At 39.9% G+C, this 24,605-nt stretch overlaps 3 protein-coding genes and 1 long non-coding RNA gene across 6 annotated transcripts in view; 2 read left to right on the top strand and 2 right to left on the bottom strand.

Moving 5' to 3' along the window:
- LOC123986502 (kelch-like protein 10) overlaps window positions 1-1,261 on the top strand; it is a 9,862-nt gene extending 8,601 nt beyond the window's left edge. Inside the window, exons 4-5 of the mRNA XM_046074789.1 lie at window positions 134-283; window positions 885-1,261. Coding sequence (XP_045930745.1) covers window positions 134-283; window positions 885-1,229 — 495 coding nt within the window. The 3' untranslated portion in view covers window positions 1,230-1,261. The remainder of the gene's footprint in view (window positions 1-133; window positions 284-884) is intronic.
- The window catches only part of kcnab1a (potassium voltage-gated channel subfamily A regulatory beta subunit 1a), a 145,412-nt gene that overhangs the window by 51,187 nt on the left and 69,620 nt on the right, over window positions 1-24,605 (bottom strand). For both annotated transcript variants that reach the window (XM_046074799.1, XM_046074798.1), the window contains one exon: window positions 9,989-10,032. In XM_046074799.1, coding sequence (XP_045930755.1) covers window positions 9,989-10,032 — 44 coding nt within the window. The remainder of the gene's footprint in view (window positions 1-9,988; window positions 10,033-24,605) is intronic.
- LOC123986507 (general transcription factor II-I repeat domain-containing protein 2B-like) lies at window positions 1,549-7,560 on the top strand. 2 transcript variants are annotated; one of them, XM_046074803.1, is made up of 4 exons: window positions 1,549-1,631; window positions 5,011-6,165; window positions 6,295-6,796; window positions 7,135-7,560. In XM_046074803.1, exons 2-4 carry the CDS (start codon window positions 5,628-5,630, stop codon window positions 7,160-7,162), a joined length of 1,068 nt encoding a protein of 355 aa, XP_045930759.1. In that variant the 5' UTR covers window positions 1,549-1,631; window positions 5,011-5,627; the 3' UTR covers window positions 7,163-7,560. The 2 variants fall into 2 exon arrangements, with proteins under 2 accessions (XP_045930759.1, XP_045930758.1); XM_046074802.1 differs by lacking the exon at window positions 1,549-1,631 and adding an exon at window positions 3,121-3,276.
- Window positions 18,827-24,301, bottom strand: LOC123986514. The gene is made up of 4 exons (XR_006828895.1): window positions 24,278-24,301; window positions 22,544-22,560; window positions 22,328-22,423; window positions 18,827-19,189 (listed from the first exon to the last, which is right to left on the bottom strand). It is a non-coding gene; the product is annotated as an uncharacterized LOC123986514 (long non-coding RNA).

The following is a 24,605-nucleotide window of genomic DNA, read 5'->3' as shown; positions in this document are numbered from 1 at the left end:
CTTTAATTCACTAATTATCTTACAATGGCGTAGAAATATTTCTGTATTGTTTGCGTTAATACAGGAAACATGGACACTAGTTGAGACCAAAGAAAGTGCCAAGTTACTTAATGTCCCTCCTGTTCTCACCCAGGTTTATATTTGTGGTGGTTTCAATGGGAACGAGTGCCTGCAAACATGTGAATATTACAGCCCAGAGACCAACCAGTGGACAATGATCACCCCCATGGACAACAGGCGCAGTGGAATTGGCATCATCGCACATGCAGACCATGTCTACGCAGTAAGTACATGAAACACTACTGGCACTCATATACTGTAACACAGTGTGAAGCACTTGTGTTATTTATTAGATTTATATTCTGATCACAGTCATAGAAAACAAAATCGTACACATTTTATCTGTTAATTTATTTGATTCCAAAAAATATAGCTCGAAGAGTCTACCGCCATGCTAGCAGCTCAGTGAGGCTGTGCACAGCAGCACGTTTGGTTGTGTTAGCATTATAACATTTGCTTAAGTCAGTACAGTTCATTTTGGGACATAAATGTCTGAAAAAAATTTCATGGTAATCAATTCAATTCATTTTAAGAGATTTTACTTAAGTTTTTACTCAGTTACCGGAGCAATCCAACATCGGAAAGTTGTGGTGAAACAGCTGATCTGTTGTCACAAACTCTGTGGAAGACAAAAAACAACCCTGGACCCTCTCATATGTACACATTATACACATTTATTTATCCAACTGCCTTCTACTTCATATCTACTGAATAACTCAAGATCCATTGAGGGCAGGTGTTCTTTCTTGCAAAGGTGTTGAGAAACTGGTCTCTATTTTTTTGTTTAAACACTTGGCCCTTTATTTTACTTTTCCGCTCATCAGGTTGGTGGCTTTGATGGCAACAACCGCCTGCGCAGCGCTGAGGCCTACAATCCCGAGACCAACACCTGGCACGCAGTGTCCTCCATGTTGACCCCCCGCAGCAACTTTGGTATTGAAGTGATTGATGATCAGCTGTTTGTTGTTGGGGGCTTCAACGGCTTCACCACCTCCTATAACGTTGAGTTCTATGACGCAACAACTGATGAGTGGTCTGAAGCCTGTGACATGGAGATTTTCCGCAGTGCCCTGAGCTGCTGTGTGGTGTACGGGATCCCCAACATCACTGAGTACACGTTCCCCCGTGACTCACTGTCGCTTTTGGAGTCTGTGGAGTCAGAAGACTAAAAGTAACGAAATAAATTTCTCGCTGCATCAAACTGCTGTTAATCCAGAGATTTCCTCCAACTGTTCAGTTTGTGTGGTAAGTTTTATGCTATGTGAGAAGACACAAGGTTTGATCCAGGGTTGCAACAATAACCCCTAGATAAGATAAAGGGCCATATCATGCACCCGGCACTCAAGTGTCATTACTAGTTTCCAATAAATGCACTTGTCCTTTTCACGCCCAGCGCCCATGTTGTAAGTAGCAAATGCAGCAAACTGATGGCTACTATCTGGTTAATGTGTATGCAAGTCTGTCCGCACACCCTGCCAAAAATAGTGTGAAATTCCGCTACGAACCCAGGGAATGTGATAAAGGCATTTAGAGAGACCCTCCGGTTTTCAAACCAGTGTTATACTGTTGAGGTGAGTGCTACAAATTTGAAAATCATGTCCTGAGGTTGTCTGTGTTATATTATTTTGGCCATGCCTTCTCTGTGTTTTGGTTCCTGTGTTTTGGTTCTTGATTCTGAGTTTTGGGTTTCTACTTTTTAGTTCTGTCATCTGTTGAGTTTAGTTCTGTGTTCTCGTTTAGGTTTTGTCTGTTATGATCCCTGTGTTATAGTTGGTCGGTGTTTGTCTGTTTACATGGGTTTCTGTTATTGTCAGGGGTTAGATTCTTGTCTGATATTTTGTAACATGTGTTCTGTCTGTTCCCCCAGTAATCTGCCTGCCTGCCAGTCTCTCTGTTTTTGCCCTGCTGTCTCTCTGCCTGCTTGCAGTGTCTTGTGTTTGGGCTCTCTCCTGCTTTGTGCACCCAGTGATCCTGACAGTACTTTGTCACTGTATTTTTCAACCATGTGATTTTATAATTTCTAAAAAAAAAAAAAATAAGGAAAACAAATCTTTAGTTTAATCAAAAACAAAATCTGTGTTATGTCTAATATCAGTGGTCCCATAATTTCTTACTTTATTATGTTACAGTACTCCCCAAGTGTTAGGTTTACACAGTATTGTTTGCTGGACCCCATAGAAAAGCCCAAATTTGACCCCCTCCCAGACAATTCTGGCTCAAACACTGAGCCACACATAATATTGCATGAATGACACACAGACAAAAATCAGAGAGCAGGGAGAAAAAGATTCAGGGAAGGAAAAAGAGAATAGAGTGATATAGAAAGAAAGAGAGAGAAATACTGACAGAAAAATTACAGAGAGAGTCAGTCACAGGGAAAGTTCGTAGTGTTACATGACTTTCTGGCTGATGTCAAGGACTGGGTGTTCCACAATCTCCTCCAACTAAATTTGGACAAAACTGGGATTATTCAGGGGGAAGAAAAGCGTGAATGACTTCAGTCTGTCCTTCTCTGTTTTGCTGCATCGCATTCACACACTCTCTTAATCTCTCTCTTCCTCTCTTTCCCTCCTCTCGACTCTCTTTTTTGTGTCTTTGTCTTCATCTCACAGACAAAGCATTGGTTGCTCGTCACCTTAGAGTTCTTAGGCATAGAAATTTCTCTATTTGTTTTTTATATCAGGGGAAGGGAATAACAAGTTTCCTCTTCATTTACTTAAAGGGGCAATAGCGGTGCAGTTCTAAGATTGCAACCAGGCGTGCTCGTATGCATGCTCGCATGAACTCATGAGCGAGCATAATCTGAAACGCAACCACTTTCATACAGAAATACCGAAACACCAGCATGCAGGCTGTGGCTTTTCACTCAGACATTTTCAGGCTCTGTTACTTTGACGTTCCCGTCTCAGAGGCAGATCAACACGTTCAGCGCAGCGAGCCGCATATTGGCACAATACTCCCGGAAAAGGGCAGAGTGACAGCGGCTATAGACAGGCAGGGAGAACAGACAGAGCTGGAAACTCAGGTAAACTCCCACTGCAACGTCAACTGTAGGTTAAACTAATGAATGCTCGTTGGATGATAACGTTACATTTACTGCATTTAGCTGACGTGCTACATCGTTGCTTTTCAGTAACCATGTTTACTATCTGTGAATCTGTCACCGGAAGCTCAGCAATGTGAGCACAGCTACATGGATTGGATGATCATGAAACGGTTAGTGAGATGGAACTGAACTGTGTTTTTACTCAACATCATCTGAACCTTAAACCATAAACCTTTATTGTTGTTTTGTATCCATACATGGAGCCTGTGTTTTGCTGTGAGCCGGTTGCTTTATGGTGTTATTGGACTGCATGTCATTAGCTGCCGTGTTGTCACTGTAGTACAAGAGAGGCTCGGGCGCGCGCATAGGGCTGAATCCGACCCGGAGTCCCCACATTAAAAGCAGAATAGTGACTGATGCAAGCAATGGAGAAAACAGGCATGTGCTTTTTCTAAGTGAGTTTTGAGCCCACTGACAAGGCAATGAAAATTTGATTAATTTCATTGAAAAACTTACATAAAGTCCCTTTAATACATGATTTCTGGCCTTTATAGTTAAAATAGACCACTTCAAAGAAGTTAGTCACAGTAAAAAAATATTGAATGTTTTTCGGTTTTATTTGTATTCTGTTTTTTTATTTGTTAATGCTACATGACAATGAGTTTGAAGTTTTGCTTTGGCACGTCAAACTTTTTTTAAATGCCTCGCCCCATCCAGGCAGTGATTAGTCGGTTCACAAAAAGTGACACTGACAAGCGCATTGACTGTACATATTTCAACAAAAGGCACCCGATATAGCTAACCCCAAATCCCATCTAATCTCTATTGTTTTCTGTTTTATGGCTTCAGCTGCAAAACCTTCATAAACAGTTGAACTGGTATTGAGGATCTTGAGGAGGATGTGGGATGGTGCATAATCAACCGACAACTCTTCATTTTTTATAATGGGCTGCTCAAGCAATGCCTTCAATTCCAACTGGTCTATCTCTTTCTTGGCCTTATATAATTTGGAGGGACAGGTTTCTGTCCTTGCCACTGCTCTATAAAACTATCCAGATAGACAGTTTGTTCACTTTCTCATCAAGTATTTTCACATGATTTCCATCAAGGTATATAAGCACTTTGTGACTCTTCTTACTCCTGCCACAACCTCCAGTCTGCTCTTACAGAACCTCATACCGTTGACATCCTATTAGCTAAAGAAGTCAGAGAGGGATTTATATTTAAGGCCCATTCGACAATCCTCCTTTTCCAGTTTTCGACAAAGCCATGCCCATTTATTCCCATTGCTAGAAAGAAGCCTACTATTTGTCTGTGTGCCTTACCTTTGGCTGCAGAAACAGTACTAAGACTCCAGAAGACTCCATCTTCTCGATTTTCTCATCGTCACTCCACCATCTTCACCTCCTTACTCTCACAAAAGCTTTCTCTGAACTTGGCGTCCCTCTTTCCAACGAGAAAACCTCAGGGCCTAGGCATCTCCTACAAGTTCTTAGGCATCACCCTAGACCAGAGGTCTTAGACTCCCGGGCCGCTGGCCAGACAAGGCCCCTGAATCATTTCATATGGCCCGTCATTTGATATCAAGTTATAGTGAAATGTGGCCCTGCAACCTCACTCTTGCTTGTAAAAACACAGCGCAGGGCACATGCTTTGTGTTCATGCAAGTGACTTGTAGTTCACACTCCCAGCCACTAGTTGTCGATGTTGCCACAAAATTGAAAGCTAAGTGGCCAATTTTAAGGCATTTGGGTAAATCACAGACTGATTGACAATTGACAAGCTAGCGCCGTCTTCTGTTGAGAGGTCAACATGTTGTTGTTGAAAGCCAAGAGAAAAGTTGATGGTGATCACAGAGTTTTTCAGGAGAAGTGGGTGATGGATTATTTTTTTGTTGATTTCAGGGGCAATGCCACCTGCAAAGAGAAGACTGCTGTGATGAAGGAATATAACGTGAAGCGGAAATTATTCAACTAAGCATGCACAGGAGTACGGTAAATACCAGGAAGAGGAGAGGAGGAAACGAGCTGCACAGCTAAAGAAAGGGTTATCCATGCAACAAAACCTTTTTCAAGAACGTAAGCAAGGAAGCCACAACAGCCGTCAAAGCTAGCTTCGTGGTTATTGAGACGATTACCAAAGCGGGAAAGCAGTTTACTGAAGGCCAGTTTATAAAAGACTGCATGCTAGAAGTTGCAAGTAAAATCTGTTCAGAAAAGAAGGGAAACTTCAGCAACATCAGCCTTTCGGCCAGCACAGTGGCAGAGCAGATTACTGAACTATCAAATGATATTTATGTTGTGCAGCTGTGTGAAAAAGGCAAAGTTTTCAGTGCATATTCTGTGGCTTTGGACGAGAGCACTGACATAAACGATAATGCTCAGCTCTACATTTTTGTCCGTGGTGTTGAAGAGCAGTTTGAAGTGACGGAGGAATTACTTGCAAGGCCAATGCAAGGCTGTACCACAGCTAAGGATGTATTTGAGCAACTGTGCAACGCAATTGAGCATGCTGATCTGTCATGGATCTGTCATGGAAGTCGCTGAGGAATAACAACAGATGGCGCACCATCAAAGAGTGGGAGGAAAAACGGCAAAAAAAATTGGAGGAGGAAGGTGGAGATAGGGCAGTTGCTTTGCACTGCATTATCCATCTGCAGGCACTGTGCAGCAAATGCCTGAAGTTTCAGAATGTGATGTCTGTCATTGTCAAATACATAGATTACATCAGATCCAGGGGATTACAGCACAGCCAGTTCCATGCTTTTTTGGAGGAAATCGATGCAGCGTATGGAGATGTTCTGTACTTCACAGAGGTTCGTCAGCTCAGCTGGGGGAATGTCCTGAAAAGGTTTTTTGAGCTGAGAAGAGAATTGAAGACCTTCATGGAGCAGGGCAGAATGAATCTTCCTGAGCTTCATGATTCCAGCTGGCTGATGGACCTAGCCTTCCTTGATGACATCACACAGGAGCTAAACACACTCAATCTAAAGTTGCAGGACCCAGGCCAGCTTGTTACTGCAGCTTTTGAAAGAAACTACACCATTTTCCAGCATGCAGGTGTGTTGTGGAGGAGGGCATACCATTCAGTAGTGAGAAATGTGTTGATGCCGTTGAGAAGCTACAGCAGGAATTTGAACAGCAGTTTGTAGACTTCAAATCACACAGCGCCATTCCAAATCTTTGCAGATCCCTTCTCCTTTGATGTGCAATATGCCCCCAGTGTGCTACAAATGGAACTCATTGACCTACAGTGCAACTCTGAGCTCAAAGCCAAGAGCGAATTCAGAGAGGCAAATGGAAAAACGGTAAAGCTTGGAACTTTCTTAAGAGATTTACCTCCATCCTTCCCAGAGCTTTCTGAGATGTTCAAGTGGACAATATGCCTTTTTGGAAGCACATATCTCTGTGAGAAACTGTTCTCCACCATGAAATTCAGTAAATCAAAGTACAGGTCCAGGCTCAGTGATGTCCCTCTTCAAGCCATACTGAGGGTTTCATCTGCCACCTCCCTCAGCGCAAATGTGGCTCAGCTGTCTGACAAGAATGAGGCAAGAATGACAGAATGTACATACTTCATGTTAAGATATTCCGCACAGTTGGAGTTTTTTCCCCCCAAACAGTTGGTCTTTTTTAATGCTGCATTTTACTGGCCTCCTACTGACCAGACTGGACACTCATCAGCCCACAGGTAATTTAAGTTTGTGACCCCTGCCCTAGAAACATTGTCCTTTAAGTCATATCTGCCCCCACTCTTCTTCTGTTGACCATCTTCCAGCAGACAGTCTGTCTCTCTAGTCTTTCCAACCTTTTAATTAAAGCTGCAGCCATTCTTGGTTGGATTATTGTAATTCACTGTATTCAGGGCTAAGCAAAAAAAGTATCTCACATCTTCAGCTAGTACAAAACACAGCCGATCGACTTAACTAATACAAGAAAACAGGATCACATCAGTCCTGTTTTAGCCTCCCTTCACTGGTTACCTGTTAGTTTTAGAATAGATTTTAAGATTTTATTGATCTCTTTTAGAGCACTTCCTGGTTATGCTCCCCTATGAGCCGGAGCGCAGCCTCAGATCCTCCGGCAGGACACTGTTAGCTGTACTGAAGTCCCGGCTAAAGACTAATGGTGATCGGGCTTTTGCAATTGGAGCCCCCAGCTCTGGAACGCTCTTGCCTGAGAACCTGAGGCTCGCAGGATCAGTAACATCTTTTTAATCACTTCTTAAAACATACTTTTACAAAACAGCCTTTTATTAATTTTTGTACTTCCTTTCATTTCTATCGTGACCTTTATGTCCATTTTGTCTGTATCACTGTTGCAGAAATTGTATTTCCTTTAACCTTTGTAAAGGCTTTAGCCTGTAATTTTATGCTGCTTGATTCAATTTGCCTCTGCTTTGAAATATTTTAATGTGTATTTAACCATGTAAAACACTTTGCAATTCTGTTTTGATATGTGCTGTATAAATAAAGTTTATTATTATTCTTTGGGGACATCAATTGTCTAGGAAGTCCATACTAATCCACTCTGATAACACCACAGTCGCAGAGAACCTGAACAAAGGCTGATCTCATTCTCCAGCCATCACACAGTCCCTTCGCAGACTCACATTAATCTCTGCTCAATACCAGGTCATCCTCAGGGCAGTTCACTTTACAGGTGACCACAACACCATCGCTGATTGTCTCGTTTCTCATTTCAGAAATTAAGACACTTGACCCCACTAGCTCTAACTGGCTTTAGTTTCGAGGGATATCACACCACATACTAGCTGTTTTTTCCCTCTCTGGACATCATGTCTATCTGCAATTTTATCACCCACACACATTCCATCAAAAAAATACGGTCCTTTACCATCCAGACCTATTTAGCAGGAATAAGCTTTTCATCAAACTATTCATTGGCCTCCATTGTCATTCTACCTCTCATTACTATGTTAATCAAAGGCTTGTAAAAAAAGGAACCTGCTCTTACAGCTCGACGTTTGCCACTCACTTCAGACCTTCTCAGCCCCTGCATCCATTCTCTATGTTCAGGCTACATATCCCCTATGGTCAACTTAACCCAATAATCTATGTTCTTACCTGCCTATAATCCTTCTCATCATCCCAGTCCATCTGACATCACCATACACACTTCCGACTCATATTCATACACCAAAGGACTAAAACAGATCACCTAGGAGTTTCTTTCCCCATCTACATTTTTCTATCTCAGTCCATATGACGCTGACCAAATACGTCTTGCTTTAGGTATGTAGAAAAGGTCTTACAGCAACACCCGCTTTTTCTCACAGAAACAGGAAAATTAAAGCCTTTGTACAGAAGTACTTAAAGTTCTCTGCATTTCAGGCACATCCCCAGAACACTATTTAAGCCATTAGCTTTGCATTAGTGCAGCGTCTACTGCAGCTAGACTGGGCATCTCAGATCAAACCATCCAGGTCCTCAGCTGCCGGTCATCTTAGGCATATCGTTCATACATCTGCAACAATCTTAACAATCGCGATAAAGCCCACACTCAGCATTCAGCTCAATATAATCAGCGCAGGTCAAAACACGTCTGAAATGGTTCCCCCACACTGAGTCTCCCCTCGCCCAGTCTTCTGTACAGTAAATCCTCCCAGACTAGCCTAACAGATGACCTCCTTCTTCCACCATCACCCCCCCCCCCCCCCCCCCCCCCCCCCCCCCCCCCCCCCCCCCCCCCTTTACATCCATTCATCTGTCCTCAAACATTAATACCTTCTGACTTCCCAACAAACCTTTAAATGACATTTTGTTGTGGCATGGTCCATTAAAGGCAAAGCAAGGGACAGCAGTGCAGGCGTTGCCCTTAATGTTGTCATGACTCAGCAGTATCCGCCCTGACAAGTGTCACAGACAAAGCAGATGGACATCAGAGACACAGACTTTAAAATGTCTGGTTTAATGCTTGAATGCCATTCTCAAGGAACAGAGGAAAAAAATTTGAAATGTGGAATTTAACGCATATCAGAATCAGATCTACCACTCCACAGTTCACATTTGTGTAAACATAATGTTACTCTGCCAGACGGCATTAATCTTGGAGGATTCTGCAAAACCTTGGGTTACAATCAGTTTTAATTTTTTTTGTCAATGTCTACAATATAAAGGTTAGATATCTTATCACAGTTAATTTTAAGGATAACATTAATTGCAAGTCTGTGATGGGATGCAAACTCCAGTCTCCTGCATGAAAGTTTTACATGTCTATGAACCTCCCGGATCTCCACCTTATTGTCTGTCTCGCTATATCAACTGTAGGGCACAGTACTTTCTGTGTTGGTTCTGAACATCTGCAACAGATGAGGAATAGTTTAAAATGGGCTGAGCTGGAATAACCGTTTTGCGGACAAGGATGTCAGTATTAGATGATTCTATAAAACCCTGGATTATGTACAATAACAATGTAATCTGCAAATCGGTGCATAGCAGCGACAGTATGGCTGAGGTAAGGAAAGATAGTTAAAAGGACACATCAATTGAAATTCGGTGAGGGGACACAAATACTATTATTAGGTCATAGTATAGTATTAGGTCATAAGTCTTTACTACAAACACCCACCTCTGTTGGAAGTAAAACACCTGATTAGTCTACAGCCTTTTTTTAGAAAGTAAACTGGTATTGTGTGTGTGTGTGTACAAATGTTGTTTATTTCACTTTTGCCAATTCTTAACAAGTGACTTAATTGCTGTGTAAATGACTTCATGCAGAGCCCATCTATCACAACACATATTCTACAGAATACAATAGATATATATGGCCTCTGTCTTTCTTAGGTCCATGTAATTTGTGTTGTTGTTTGCCTGATGGAGACATGAATTATGGGTAGGGAAGGAGAGAGCAGTCTACTCACCCAGTCCTAAGCAAGATACCCTGAGACCTGATTTTCCAAGGTTCCTGCAAGAACATAAAAAAAAAAAAAGATATCAAATCTTTTGTGCACACACTTAGCACAGTTACACACACATTGAAATCAAAACACTAAATCAAAATCAATAGGCATGTAGCCTATAGTGGAATTGCCCTTTTACCCTGTTCAGATGAAGAACCCTGCGGGAATATATCAGCTGTTATTGTGTCTATTACATTTACCCATTTAAGGTGATATATGGCTTAAGTATTAGCTCTAGTTGCCTCTTTACACATCAAGCAGACACGGAGAACACTAACATTCATTTGTAGTCAAGTTTTTGGCAACCTGGCAAATACAAGTCCAATGTTCACTCTCCCTTTAGCTCTGTTTTGGTCTCCACCAACGGCAGAAGAAAAAATCTGTTTCTTTAGCTGCTAAATGCTCTGTTATGCTCACCAGATAGTTGCTAAAGTTGTCTGTCTGTTTTAAATGCTGGGCAGGTTGTGTACAGTGGGTTTATAGGGCTTTCTCACTACACACAGCAACCTGAAAATGATGCTGAGGACAGTGGTGAGAGTGAACCAAAACAGTAAAGTTATGCACTGTAAAACCAAAACAACTGAAAGATGCATGACGTGACAATAGGAAAGGCATAGTTTCACTCTCAGATTACAGTTATACAGCAGAGTTTGTTCCCGTCTGTTCCAGTGCTGTAAGCAGATCGGCAGATCTCTGCCATGTCCAATCAAGCTTGAGGAACAGTTTGTTGTCCTGTCATGTCAGCTTCCTGTGAGAGCAACCATGGACTGATGACTAAAACCGATGCTCCAGGACACACACACAGGTTTCCGAGTTTTGAGCAGGTGCAAAGCTAAAACCCGACTCCAATTCATCAGCTTGTGGGCAGTACAGGTGGCATACTTTTCCTGGGAGAGGAGTTTAGAATATGTTATGTTGGCACTTTTTCGACTTGCTCAGGAACCCTATTCCGAAAGGATTAATTTTTATTTTGAAACTTGCTATTTATATCTCCCTTTAAGAAGTGAAGAGAATAAAGAAACATCTGCGTGTCACACTGTGTATACCTTGAAAAAAAGCAGATGATTACAGATGTACTCATGTCACAGTTAACTTTTATACAACTCATGAAACAGGTCAAACACATAATGCAGAACATTTTATTTTTAGTTTGGATTTGTGTATCTGGTCTTGTAGGGTACAGCACATGTGGTTACCAAAAACCTCCAGATTAATTCCTGGAAAAAACAACATTGTTTTGTTCATCACTTCAAGGTTCTTGCTGAAGCAAACATTAGAAAAACTTTAAACTCTGAATGCCCCAGGTCCCTCATTGCAAGTCCCTGAAGATACTGTTTTTCTCCCAACATAAAACAATGGAAATTCATGGATTCATTCAGCTTTAAAACCTATGCTAACTAATGGGTTCTGTACTACTGGGTTCTGTACTCACATTTCAAGTCTCTGTGAGTTTGTATTAAAAACACATGCATGGCCTCATTAAAAGCATCAGATTTACAGGCTCAGCCTTGTGTATTGATTGAAGAGTACATTATTCACAGCTGTCAGCAATCTTTCATTGTTGCTCACCTGTCAAAACCACTTTAGTTTTCCATTGCGGACATGTCACTTACATATCCTTCAATATCAGAATAGTTAATTGGGCATAAAAACTAAGGCATCCTCAGCAAATTGATTTTGGATGATGTATTTGATCCTCTGCAACCTGTAAAACATCCACAAAGGACACTGAACATGTTAAACAAATTGCTCTTGAAATAACAGAAGTTACTTTTGCGCCGCAGAAAAAACAACAACAAAGCTTATTATGTATGAATATTCGGTAACACTTTCTATGAAGGTCATCGCTATAATGACTTATGCATATATTTATAACACGATATAATGCATCCATAAGACATTATAACAGTTGTTATAATCACTTACAAACATGCATTAGGCGCTATAGCAAAGTTCATAACGTATTATGACCTTTTGGTTTAATGTTTTATAACTAATAGTAATACCAGTTTATGTCAATGTGCGGCAAGAATCTCCGACCATGTTCCATAACACATTATAACCACCGACTCTGCCTCGTTATAAATACACTTTAGTCACCATTTACAATTAGTGATATAAAATGGAATAATAGCTTATAGTAATGTTTAAAGTTATATAGCATGTCTTTGTTTGCTTTAAGTAAAGTGTTAAAATATCTATCCCTGTATAATATATTACAGGTGGACATAATACGATATGAACTAATTATATGACCTTATAACACGTAATTGTTTGCTTTAAGTAAAGTGACACACATTTTTGCAGGAAAACAGCTTTCATGTTTCTTCACTTTATGAACAATCTGTATGAATTCTGAACATTTTACAGTTTAGCACAAAAACACAACATAATTACATCAAGAAAACTTGTTGTCAGGGTGGTGAAAGATCGGCAACAGGTCTTCTCTTAAGCGATCTTTCACCACCCTGACAACAAGTTTTCTTGATGTAAAAGACCTGTTGCCGACCAACATCATGTAAGAAGAGGCTCAGATGTTGTCACAGATGAATGGCGAGCCTATGGACAGACCCTAACAGATGCAGTGGACAATTAAAGACAACCACTTCACCATTTATTATTGAACAGTTTATTGTTTTTTTAGTTTATTATTATTGAATAGTTTGTGTTAATATACTTTGGTAAAGTTGTATTATATGCAGTCATGTATGCAACTCTACATGGCTCTGGAGCAAACGTAGGGACAGAGTGGGCTGAAGCAACTAGGAATATCAAAGTAATTTATTTATCATTACAAAGCACAAGGTTTGTAGTTCCTACACAGATATACCAACAGACAATTACATTTATATTAAAATAGTGTAACATCAATAAATAAAATAAAACAATACAGGCCTATACAATAAATATATTTATATTCTCGTTATTCTTATAAACCCAGTAAATAATTGTGCAGTGCATTTTTTGACAATGTAAACAGCAGTAGAAGATAGTGATGATAATATAGTTTTTATCTTCACATAAAAAGTTCTTCATTTGGGAAACATTGTCCATCCACTATAACTGTGTTTGAGCACCAAGTATCATCGATGTAAACACAGAGTCCAACTCCTCTCATCTTGCTGGAGTCTCGCGCTCTGTCGGCTTGGAACATGGCCCGCCCGCCGAGTGCTTGATGTTGATGGAGCAGTTCTCTGTAAAGATGTGGGCACAACAGCCTCTGATTTCCCGTTGCTTAGCCAGCCTACTCCAATTTCGTCCAGACCGGACATTAGCCAGGAGCAGCCTTAAATCCAAGCTGGCACAATCGCTGATCGGCATCCTTTTTCAATGACTGTATTTCGCTCATAGGTTATACGTGTTTCAGCAATAAAGCTGGAAAAAACTCACAGATGAAAAACAGAAATATAGCAGAGTCTGCATGCACAGCCATTACCATAGTGAAAATCTCCTGATCCAGTTGATTTGAACAATTTTGGCTTAGCCTTTTAAATCAAATGAAATCAAACATCATTTAAGTAGTAGTGCTGCACAGTTAATTGAAATATTATCAAATTGTGCCAAACTGACAAATGACAGAAGTTGCAAAGGTAAAATATGTGACAAAACAGCCTTATAATGAAGTACTATAGTACTAAGTAAGTTTGTTTGGTACAGACCACAACAAATGTTGTGATGTAAAAATTATCATTCCCACAAATCATATCGTGAATCATAATCATAATAATCACAATGTGATTTTTTTTTTTTACCATTTTGTGCAGCTGTATTCAGCAGTAAAAAAACGTATAAACATGGGTGTGACTTTTCCTCGCTGGAGAGAGAAGAGCTCACTTATAGGCACACATCATCAGCACAATTGTGACAGTGTTTGTGTAATACTCTCACTGCTGGATGGGGAGCCAAAAGTTCCGCAGTGCAGGTTTTAGCATTTTTCTGCATAAATGCTTGACCTATTGATTTAATGGTTCTGACTGATTTCTGCAGTGGTTGTTTCTGTGTGCAATTTGTCCTGTATGTAAGAGGAACACAGTTATCTGTTAGCAAGGGTGAATGTGAGTGTGACTAAAACTGTGTAAGCTGTATCTAGCTGTCTAGCTGAAATCTAGCTGTCTTTCACCAAATATTTGCAGTACCAGGCTCCAGACCAGACCTCCCAGTGACCCTGAACAGGATTGAGCACGTTAAAAAAAGTATGAATAAAAGGTTATGCGAGGTTGCTTTTCTTGATGAAGACATTTTTAAAAGTTAAGTCATGCCTGTGGTCAGGGCTGTTGAAGTTAGATCTTGGAGACTCAAAGCGCTGAGTCAGGTAGTGGATGCCCCGCCAACGATTAATGATGATGTTGCTGTTCCCCAGCCACAACCATGAGTGATGACAATACAGGCGACCTCTATTTCAGGTCCAAAAAGAAAAGCTTGGCATGAGCCAGGGCAGAGCACACACAGATTTACCTAACAAAGCAAAAACTTTAACAATCCATTTCGACAGAGCTACTTTTGTTGCAAAAGGAGTGATGTTGTTTGTGATGGAACAGTTTTCATGGCCCAAGTTGCGGCACATGGCCTTAATGCTACAGTATATAGACTAAATTCTGTGAGGCCTAACAAACTGTCCTCCACATTAATGAACCAAACAATAAGAATGTCAGGACTGATTCCTCCTAGAAAACTTCAAAGGGCAGATTCACAGAATTGATTTAACTTGTCAGTGCAGTTACAAATGTACATGAATCCACTGCTTATTGTGCTCTAAAAATAGGGGGAAGAGTCTAATTATCGCTGGGTATGTTTCCTTTTGCTCGTTTGACTTTTTTTCCCCATGTTGACTGAAGTAATGAAAGGAAGAAATGACATTTCTCAGATCAGCTTGGTTGGCCATGATACTGCTGAGCCTATACAATACATCCCCTCATTCAGCTTTCACCTAGATAGATTGCAAGATGGATGAAAGAATGGCAGTGAAGAGGATAATAGATGAGATAGAGAGAATGATGCAGATAAGATTTCCCCACTTGGGAGAGTGAGTGAGAAAGTGATTGTCTCCCTCATTTAAAACTACTTTCAAATGGCTATTCACAGATATGCAAACGCTTATTGCCACAAATAACCAAACCCCCACCACTAAACACACACAAGCGCCAATACAGCCATACTCACCCATCAAATATTTATTGAAAAATGAATCCCCCGTAGTCTCTTTTCCAAACAGATCTACTATAACAAGCCTTCCCCATCAATGAGGTTATTCATCTCCACTTAAAACATGTCTTCATTTGCCTGATGATGGACAGTAATGACTTTCTCCAATACCCCCGGTACTATGGTAATATCATCCTCTCCCTTCATCTGCCAAAACACTGTCCCTCTCTCTCTCTCTCTGGATGTCAACCACAGATCTGTCACTGACTCGCCCATTACCTCCTCCACTATAGTAGCTGAGGTAGCTGCTCAGTATTCAGAAATGAAAGAAAAATAGGTTATACTTTGCATTTCAAATGAGATTAGTTTGTTACTCATTTCTTTTCAAAAGGTTGTCACTCTTAAGAGTTGCGGTGACAAATTGTCTTTTTCCTCAAGTATTAATCCTAATGGCTAAAATGCGTTCACTGAGGCACTTTGCAAGACTGTGACTGATCGGTTTATGTTTATTACTTGCACTAAACTAATTCACTTTAATATTCGGTAGTTATTTCACAAGTGAGACGATTGGATAAATGTTTGTGCATATGTGACAATGAAAACAAAATGGAGGATGAAAATGTCTTGGTTATGAATAAAAGTTCAACTTGTGTTTTCTCATCTGACCATTTTTTCCTAAAGTATTTTATTGATACTTTCTTGATCCTTTCAGTAGATTAATTTTAACAACGTTCCATATGTACACTTTATTTTGATGAAAGCTAACAGTGCAGAAATAATTTACTACTTGGCTGCCCTTGTAAGTATGGTCAATGTTTCCTTTCTGGGTGTACTTTTCCTTTAATGATTTTGTGGATTCCTTCCAGAGGGATTGGTTTCAGTTGTGTGACCGATTTGAAAATGAACATTGAATTGCTGTTTACGATATGGAAAAACAGTTATGAACCGCAAGAGACCGCCTGACACACTTCTCCATCGAGAGAGTGTGTGTGTGTGTGTGTGTGTGTGTGTGTGTGTGTGTGTGTGTGTGTGTGTGTGTGTGTGTGCGCGCATTACTCATGTTGTGTGGATATAAATCTGTCACATTATGGGGACTAGCCTTCTTTCTGGAGACAAAGTCCCCCTAATGTAAATCATAAATATTCAGGTGAAGACTTTGTTTGAGGTTAAGTTTAGGTTAAGGTTAGGCAAGCTATGGTTAGGGTAAGTCATATAAATCAATGTAATTTCCTCTGAAATGATGGAAACAACTGTGTGTGTCTGTGTGTTTCATGTTCATATCCCTGTGGGGACTTTAACTTGAATGCACATGAACCGATGGGGACTCGTTTCATCATGGGAATATAAAAATGAGGTCCCCCCGGGTAGAGGGTTAAGACTTGGTTTTAGGTTGGCTCAGGTTATAACTGGGTTAAGGTTAGGGGTAGAGTAAGGGGGTAGGGAATGCATTATGTCAATGAGATGTCCGCCCACGTGTGTGTGTGTGATACAGGGAGAAAGAGGACGAGGAGGAGGCAGGGGTGCATGCCCAAGGCCACCTGAGCTCCAGATAAAGTAGGTTACAATGTTACAGTAATCACCCACATCCTGGCTTCACACAATGACAGTCTTTCTGTCTGTCTCTGCCTCTACAAGTGTTTCTCTGTCCCCATTTTGTCTCTTTTTTCTCTTTCTTCCGACTCTCTCTTTATCCTCTTTCTTTTTTCTCTCCTACTCGCTGCCCATCATCTTCAAGAATCTCCTAACTATATACTGTCCCACACAATCCAACTCCATCACACGTGTAATTTTCCCTTGCACTTCATAGCAATCAACCTTGTGACTCAGTATGTTCTGCCTTTGATTTGTCATATCTGTCTCATACACTCCAGTTTTACCATTTTTGTGACTGTAGTCCTGGCTATAGAAGCAAGGCAAATTTATTTATATAGTACATTTCATTACAGGTAATCTCAATATTCTTTACATTAAAGTGAAATGTAGGTGCAATAGGTGACTGTGTCTGTCCCATCTGTGTATTCCCTGCTCATTTCAGCTCAGTTTAATTCAATTCCATAACCAAATATGTATTATTTATTGGATAGTATTTTACCACTGTGGAAAATCCACTGCCAACATTCAGATTATATTAACTGGATTTGGTTTGAGCGACTGAAACTGAAAACATGCATTTTTGCCAATCATTCAAAAGCATATACTGACATAGCAGTAACCATTAAGCATATGTGCATCCCTCTCCTCCTCTCCCACAGAGCAACAACTTCCCCATCCTCTCACTCTCTCTTTTTACCTCCCACTTGCATGCCATCATCTTTTAAACATGAAAACTCTCTGAAACTCTTTAGCTACTCGTTCATCACATATTCAACTCGGAAGGTCTGTCAAAGTGCCTGATTTACGCAGCACATTTGTCTCATAGCTGCTGTTTTTATTCTTGTGTTCTCTAAACATCTTCAACCTCAGTTTCCTCAAACTCCGACAGATCTTTACATCAGCTGAGTTTACATCAGGGAATAAATCAAGTCGTGTTAGATGTTTGCTGATGTGACAAGGATGTAGAGAAGAAGAGATAGCAGTGGGAAGTCATTATATTCTACAGACTTATGTATAGCCTTGCGATAATACGGGGAGACAGGATGTGACATTCATAGTAATAGCGAGATGTAATAATGTATTTGCATAAAATGTTCTATTGGTAAAAGGCTTTATTGTTAATGACTTCACATCAGAGAAAAAGAGCCATCTGTATATAATTATGTTGTGTGGACTAGTTATCTCTCCATATTTAATTGAGTAATTAAGAGATAGTTGTGATGATTAATTAAAAAAACTAAACAGCTAAAACAGATCTGCTGAGATATCAATTATTCACCTATATCAATGAAATTCAGATGAGAAAACCAAAGATTCTGCAATCTCCATTAAAACTGTTAAATCATGTAAGTTGTACAAGCTTTAAAAACGAAGGGAAACAAAAAGAATGAGCAAGCAAGACGCTGATAAACTGCGCCAGGGAGCCACAGATTAGAAAAGGCACTTTTTCGAGAGGGAAAGTTTGTGAATGGTGATTAATGATGGACCAATTCAAAAAAACATTCAGTTACAATTAGGAGTAAAAAATGAGTGATGAAGTTTCCTTCAGACTGAAAAAAACATGTATTAATCACTCTCAAACTGTGAGATTCAAGATCTAAACACTTGAACCTCCAATAAAGATACACATGGATAAGAAGAAGAGGAGGAGAGAGGGCAAGAGGGGGCAGAGAAAATAATAAGCTAATATAATAATATGCTAATCCTGCTGAATCGTCTTTACACTAAAATACTTACATTATGGCTGTAAAATGATGTTTGCTGATGTTTTATTGCAAAATCACCATTTGATTTATTGTAGGAGACTCAAAATGTTGATGTGGATTGACATTCTACAGTCAGCTAAAGACCAATCAGCTCCTTTCTCCCTCTCCAAGTCTAATGTACCTGTTACCCAGAACAACAATCACTCACTTGGCAACAGTGAGAGAGATCGAACAGAAGCTGCTTCAGGTCAATCTTAACATGAGGAAAATACCTTGGGGAGTTTTTTCTATGTAATAAAAGCATACAGTCATATTTTTATTATTTATTATTGTAAACAAAGCCCATGAAAACAACAAAAACATGACTGTTAGTAGGATGAATTAACAGATTCTACTAACAGTCATCAAAGAGCCACATTGTTGCACTGAGTGACAGTGAACATGGGCACAGTCATTTATTGTGATTCGATCGTACATTCACCATCAAAATACTCACAAATGTGTATCAATTCACAAATCAAAATAGTCCCAATCCCAACAGTCCACAAATCCATTGTTACTTTTGTTTCAATAACCTTCCCTACAGTGCCCAGCTCTTTAAGCTTTTTTTTTTTTAAGAAGCTTAAAGAGCTGGTGCCCTGAGATGGACTGGCAAGCTGTCCAGGGTGTACCCCGCCTCTCACCCAGTGCCAGCTGTTATTGGCTCCAGCCCCCAACGACCCTGTGAACAGGAAAAGCAGCTGACCATGGATGGATGGATGGTATTGTTTGTGACTGAAATATTTATCTTCAGGTGAACAAATGGACAGGGTAGGAAAGTCATCTCACATTGCTGAGATGCTACTCGAAGCTATGTGATAATAATCCCAACACGACGCAGGGGAAATTTTCCCTCCTCACATCCACCATGTTATCTCAGGCGCTGTAATATCCTGCAGGCTGTAGCCCCAGAGCACAGTCACATTTAGCCCATTGCTTAGAAGATACTACCTACAAAGGTTCTATAGAAAAATTCATGCTAAAATCAAAACCACAGTTCTTGAAAAGTCTCTCTTAAAAAGACCGCAATCTGTATGTGCGTGCGGTGGTGTAAATGCGCCTACGCAGCCATGCATAAATTAATGCATGAATACATTTGTGTATATGGTGGATGCTCAGCTATACGTGCACTTGCACCTCCTTGCATGTTATACCAGTGTATGTCTGTACCTGTGCTTTCGTATGCACTAAACTGTTTCTATGAACTAAGGAGCAATCTCACCAGTGGGGCTATTTCATGCCCATCAAAGACTCAGCACTGAGTTGGTTGGGGGGGGGGGGGGGGGGGGGGGTGTGGGGGGGGGGGGGGGGGGGCATCTCTTAGTAATTTAAAAGCTGTCACCTCTCAAGCGAGGCAAGATAACGCCTCCAATGGGACCAGTAGGAAGCACAATTCCAGCCACTCACTCTTGACACCTTCCCAGTTGCAGCTGCAATACATACTGTGATGAGAGCAGTAATTGTGAGTATGGAGAGATTTGTCGTGGTGCCTGTGTGCATGTGTGCTCATGCGTTTAATTCAGCACTGGATCATGCAAATCTGTAATGCTGCCCAGTGTTTGTACACTTTGTGTGTGCAGCTAGTGAATGGCTGAATGCAACATGTAGAAATGAAATAAATTGACATATGTGTCTCTTTTCTCAAGAATAAGAGCTCAACATGCACGGCTTTCATCATGAAACAATGAACCTCCGGACAGAAATAGAAAGATAGAGAATATGATGCTCATGTTAAAACTCCTTCATGTTACTCTTTGCTTTCTGCAACCTACAAATGCAATGCTTCAATGCTATAGCCACTAATCCCTATGTTTTTGTAGAGGTTTTTACAAATCTCAAACACTAGGTTTAATGTCAATATACCCTGTGATATGTAAAAGAATTATTCTTAGTATTCATGAACTACGGGTCTGATGAAGTTTTGATGGTGCCCAGATGACTGAGAATCATGAAAGCTGTAGTAATTGAATGCAAACAAAAATCATTACTACTTTCTCCGACTACCTGCTTAAATTTTACTGTCCAATTGCAGAAGTAGATCATTTTTTATCCTAAACCTCCATGTTACATGTCAGCATTTTAAGTTTTAAAAATCCACATGGGAACACACAGGGAAAAAACACATGGAAAGCTAATTCAACAGAAGCTACATGAGGAATGAATTCAGCTCTCCATATAGGAAAGTAAAAGAACCTACAGCATTACTGTAATTCAACTCCCATAATAAAAACATACCACCGGGAGTCATAATGGTCGTCATTATGTAGCTACTTCCATCTTTTCAGCTCTATTAGAACAGGATTGCTGTCCTGGTGGTCCCCTTGTGGTATACACATACTTCTTGATTTTTCTCCTGAGGCAAATTTGCATCAATTTAGGTACTCAAAATGCAAATGACCCACAATTTGCTTCACGCTCACAGAAACAAACTAGGAATGTATCTGTACACATGTAATGGTGTTTTTGTCGTGCATTCGATCATGAGGGGAAAGGCACTGATGAGAGGCTGGAAGCTAAACATGTGTTTAAGACAATTCAGATACAGTCATGAATGTATCTACATCAGTGGGTACCAGCAATTGAATAGCTATAGAAGGACACGACCAAGTACAACCACATATGTGCCTGCAGTGACTCAGAGTGGCTGCGTGGGCACAAGATCCTCACATTTCAGGCCTGAATCATTCTGCCAAAGTCTCTGATCTATTGTTGTCAAGTGGCCTTGCTGTTCAGCAACAGAGACAGACTGGTTTCCAAAGCTTTGTAAACCCCGTACATTTGAGAAAGGACAAGCACTTTCCACATACCAAGATCCATAACACTACAGAAAGCTTTTATGACACTGGCAATTTTGTCACCTTTTGTCCTATTATTTTTCCTTGTGCCCCAATCAATTTTGTTAGAGGTGCTGATGGGAAGCATTTCAAACAATTGTCAAAGACTATATACGTGATGGGCATTCGGCAGAAGGTTACTGTTGTTTGGATTTGCAGCAGTTTCAAGTGCAAACTAACAACAGACTGCTGAGAAAATGTTGACAAGGGTGAACAAAGCGATAGATGAAACCTTTTGGTTTAAAAGAACTGAAACTTATTTTTGCTGCTGCAGAGACTGCTTTTTTACTAACAAAGATGTGGAAGTTATAGCACACACAGTGGAGGGTGGCTTGAGGGTAACTCCTTAAAAATTTAAGTGGCACAAGAATTAGAAAGCAAACAGCTTTCCACAGCTAGCTCTGGTCTAATTTCCCCAAACCCTGATTGTGAATCTAGATGACTCAGAGCCTGGAGGCAAAACACAACAACTACAACTAGAAATTAGATTCTTTGAAAATCCCAGATTCTCCTTAAGCAAAGATTGCACCCACAGACAAAGCTTTAAGGCCATGAAGTTGTAATGCAATCTGGTATTAAGTCTTATGAGATCATAATTATATTAAACATGTCCCTTTTGTTGTAGTTTCAGTTATTTCCTGTATTATTTTGTTATTCTAGTGTTCAGTCTTTGTGTTCCCGGGTTGATTGTTTGCACCGACCCTAATCTGTGTCACCTGTGTTTAATTACCCTGCCCTCCCTGTGTTTTATAGTCTGCGTGGTTCTGTTTGTTCTTTGTATTTTGTTTGTATTACTCCCTTCCTAGAGAAGCGTCTCAGTCTGTTTCCAAGATGGGATATTTTGTGTATCTTGTCGAGCATTTTTTGTTTCCCTGGATTTTTTTTTTTTTATGTTTAGACTTCTTCTGATTTTTGATGCCCTTTTAGTTTCCGTTTTGCTTCTCCTGTGGATTTATGATTTCCTGCACTGCTTACCTCCCGGTTACCTGTAAGTTTTCTTTCTCTTGGTTCAATAAATGCCATTCACTGAACCTGCTGTGCTTCCATGTCTGCATTTTGGGTCCAGTCCCTGTTTCCTGGATCTGTACTAAGACAAATCATAACACCTTTGGCTTTCCTGCTGTTAAACTGGGCTTTCTTCCGAAAAAGAAAAGCAAAAGAAAGAACGATGGATGGATAGAAAGACAAATAGATTGACTGACCTTGTTTTATTTGGCATCTAGTGAAAATACCAACCACATGACAAGAACAAAAATTATTTAGTAAAGAAATTGTGGTAGACATCTGCAACAAATGTGCCACAACTGATGATATATTAATAATAATAGAGCTTCTTTATTAATCGGTTAGAGTAATCTTTTAAGAAAAAGCGTAACTTTTCTGGTTTCTTCAGTCCTGACAAACTGAATATCTGTGGGTTGTCGACAAAACAAGACATTTGAGGACGTCATCTTGTAATGATACTTGCATGATGACATTGTTTCCCATTTTCTGAAAATTTATAGACCAAACTAATGATTAATCGAGAACATAATCGACAGATTAATCTACAATGAAAATAATCGTTAGTTGCGGCCCTAAACAACATAGCCTACTGTATTAATTAAAACACTACATATTTCAGCTGTAGTCAGACAGAAGTGTCCACGAATTTGGCGGCCAATAGATTTTCGTTTGAAATGAAAAAACAAACAAAAAACTGCTTATTTCCCAATTACCATTAGGAAGTAGGGAAACAAAAAACAACCCATTTTTAATTTTGATATTAAAAGCTGGAAAACGTAAAAACGACCCGTCATCTGAATTTCTTTTATATGCTTATAAATGGTTATCTGATATTAAAATACATGTGTACAAATCTTATTCCTCAATTTTGCATTGTTTTTTTTTTTTTTTTATGATCCGGAAGCTTTCAGAAGTAGTAGGCGGTTGTAGCTATGCCGCATACCCGGAATTCAGGAGTACCGAAGATGGACTACAAAAAGGGCATCTTCGCCCTGTGCGTTCTCACCGTGTTGTTTAATTCAGGCCATCTAAAGGTGGACAACACAGTAGAAAATATTACTTCATTACCAAGGTTGCAAAAAGGCATATAGGGTACCTGTCTCCAAGTAATTTTAAATGGTTGTCATGTTTAGAATGCTTGCACACACTCAGCCAGCAGGGACTTGTCAGGGACTGTCTTGATAGCCAACTTAAAGTTTAATTTCTTATTTCCATCTATTAACACATCAGATAACGAGATTGTTTTTCATTTTCCGTCTTTTCAATATCAAAACAAAAATGAAAAACAGGTTGTTTTCTGTTTATTGTTTCCCTATTTCCTAATCGTAATTGGGAAACAAGCCATTGTTCGTTTTTTGTTTTTTTCCATTTCAAAACGCAAATCAGTTAGTACACAAGTACAGGGACCCAAAAGGGACTGTAACGCTATCCCAGCATACAGGCAGTTTAGATACAGTAATATACTATATTTGGATTATACTTTATGTCACCCAAAAACATATACAACCTGGAAACACAACACACATGTGGCATGAAAAATAGAACCTATGCGTTTCTAGATACTGCATACACAGATATGCCGCCACAAATACACGCACAAAGTTTAACATGAGTTTCCCTTCAGGTCTCAGGAGAGAAAAATGGTTAATTTGTCTGACCATTTGACTTCACACATAACTCACTGTGAGTGTTTCTCTGAGTGTATAATAAGAGTGATGTACTGAACATGGATGTGTGCGCACTATACATTACATATTTGTGAGTACTCCATTTAATGACCTTGCATTTTATATCACTATTCAGCCTGGACTCATTTTATTGGGGAAGGTCCTGTAACGTAATTTTCCCATGTTATAACTCCAGAGACTCTTTTGTACAGGATAAAGCTCTCAGTCTGGATGCAAGACACGCTGATCAGCACTTCTACTTACATGAGCAGCTGGTCAGACAATCTGCTGGATGACAAAAACACAATGTAGTATTACTTCAGCTGTCGGGCCAAATTAGTCTGCATTTTGCTAGTATTTGTTGTCTGAACACAAATAGGTTGTTCTGTATTTTGTATTTTACAGGCTTTTAAAAAATAACAGCCACATCAGATGATGCTGTATTAAAATTAAGGGTGCCTCTTGCAGAATCCACCATTACCAGACTCAGAAAAACACTAATCCAGTTTTAATAGGGATTAGTGCATCTTTCTGCCTGAAGTTCCCTACAACCAAATGAGGAATTAACAAGATGCAGATAAAATAAACTCTC

The sequence above is a fragment of the Micropterus dolomieu genome, linkage group LG17, assembly GCF_021292245.1.
Source record: "Micropterus dolomieu isolate WLL.071019.BEF.003 ecotype Adirondacks linkage group LG17, ASM2129224v1, whole genome shotgun sequence".
In the NCBI taxonomy this organism is placed as follows: Eukaryota; Metazoa; Chordata; class Actinopteri; order Centrarchiformes; family Centrarchidae; genus Micropterus; species Micropterus dolomieu.
Note: the sequence above shows the minus strand (reverse complement) of the source record. Positions and strands in the feature narration are given on the sequence as shown.

Coding starts and splice junctions, on each gene's coding strand:
- LOC123986507 (XM_046074803.1), top strand. CDS start 5,628: ATGGATCTGTCATGGAAGTCGCTGAGGAATAACAACAGATGGCGCACC. Junction 6,166..6,294: donor CACCATTTTCCAGCATGCAG/GTGTGTTGTGGA, acceptor AAATCTTTGCAG/ATCCCTTCTCCTTTGATGTG. Junction 6,797..7,134: donor GGACACTCATCAGCCCACAG/GTAATTTAAGTT, acceptor GATCTCTTTTAG/AGCACTTCCTGGTTATGCTC.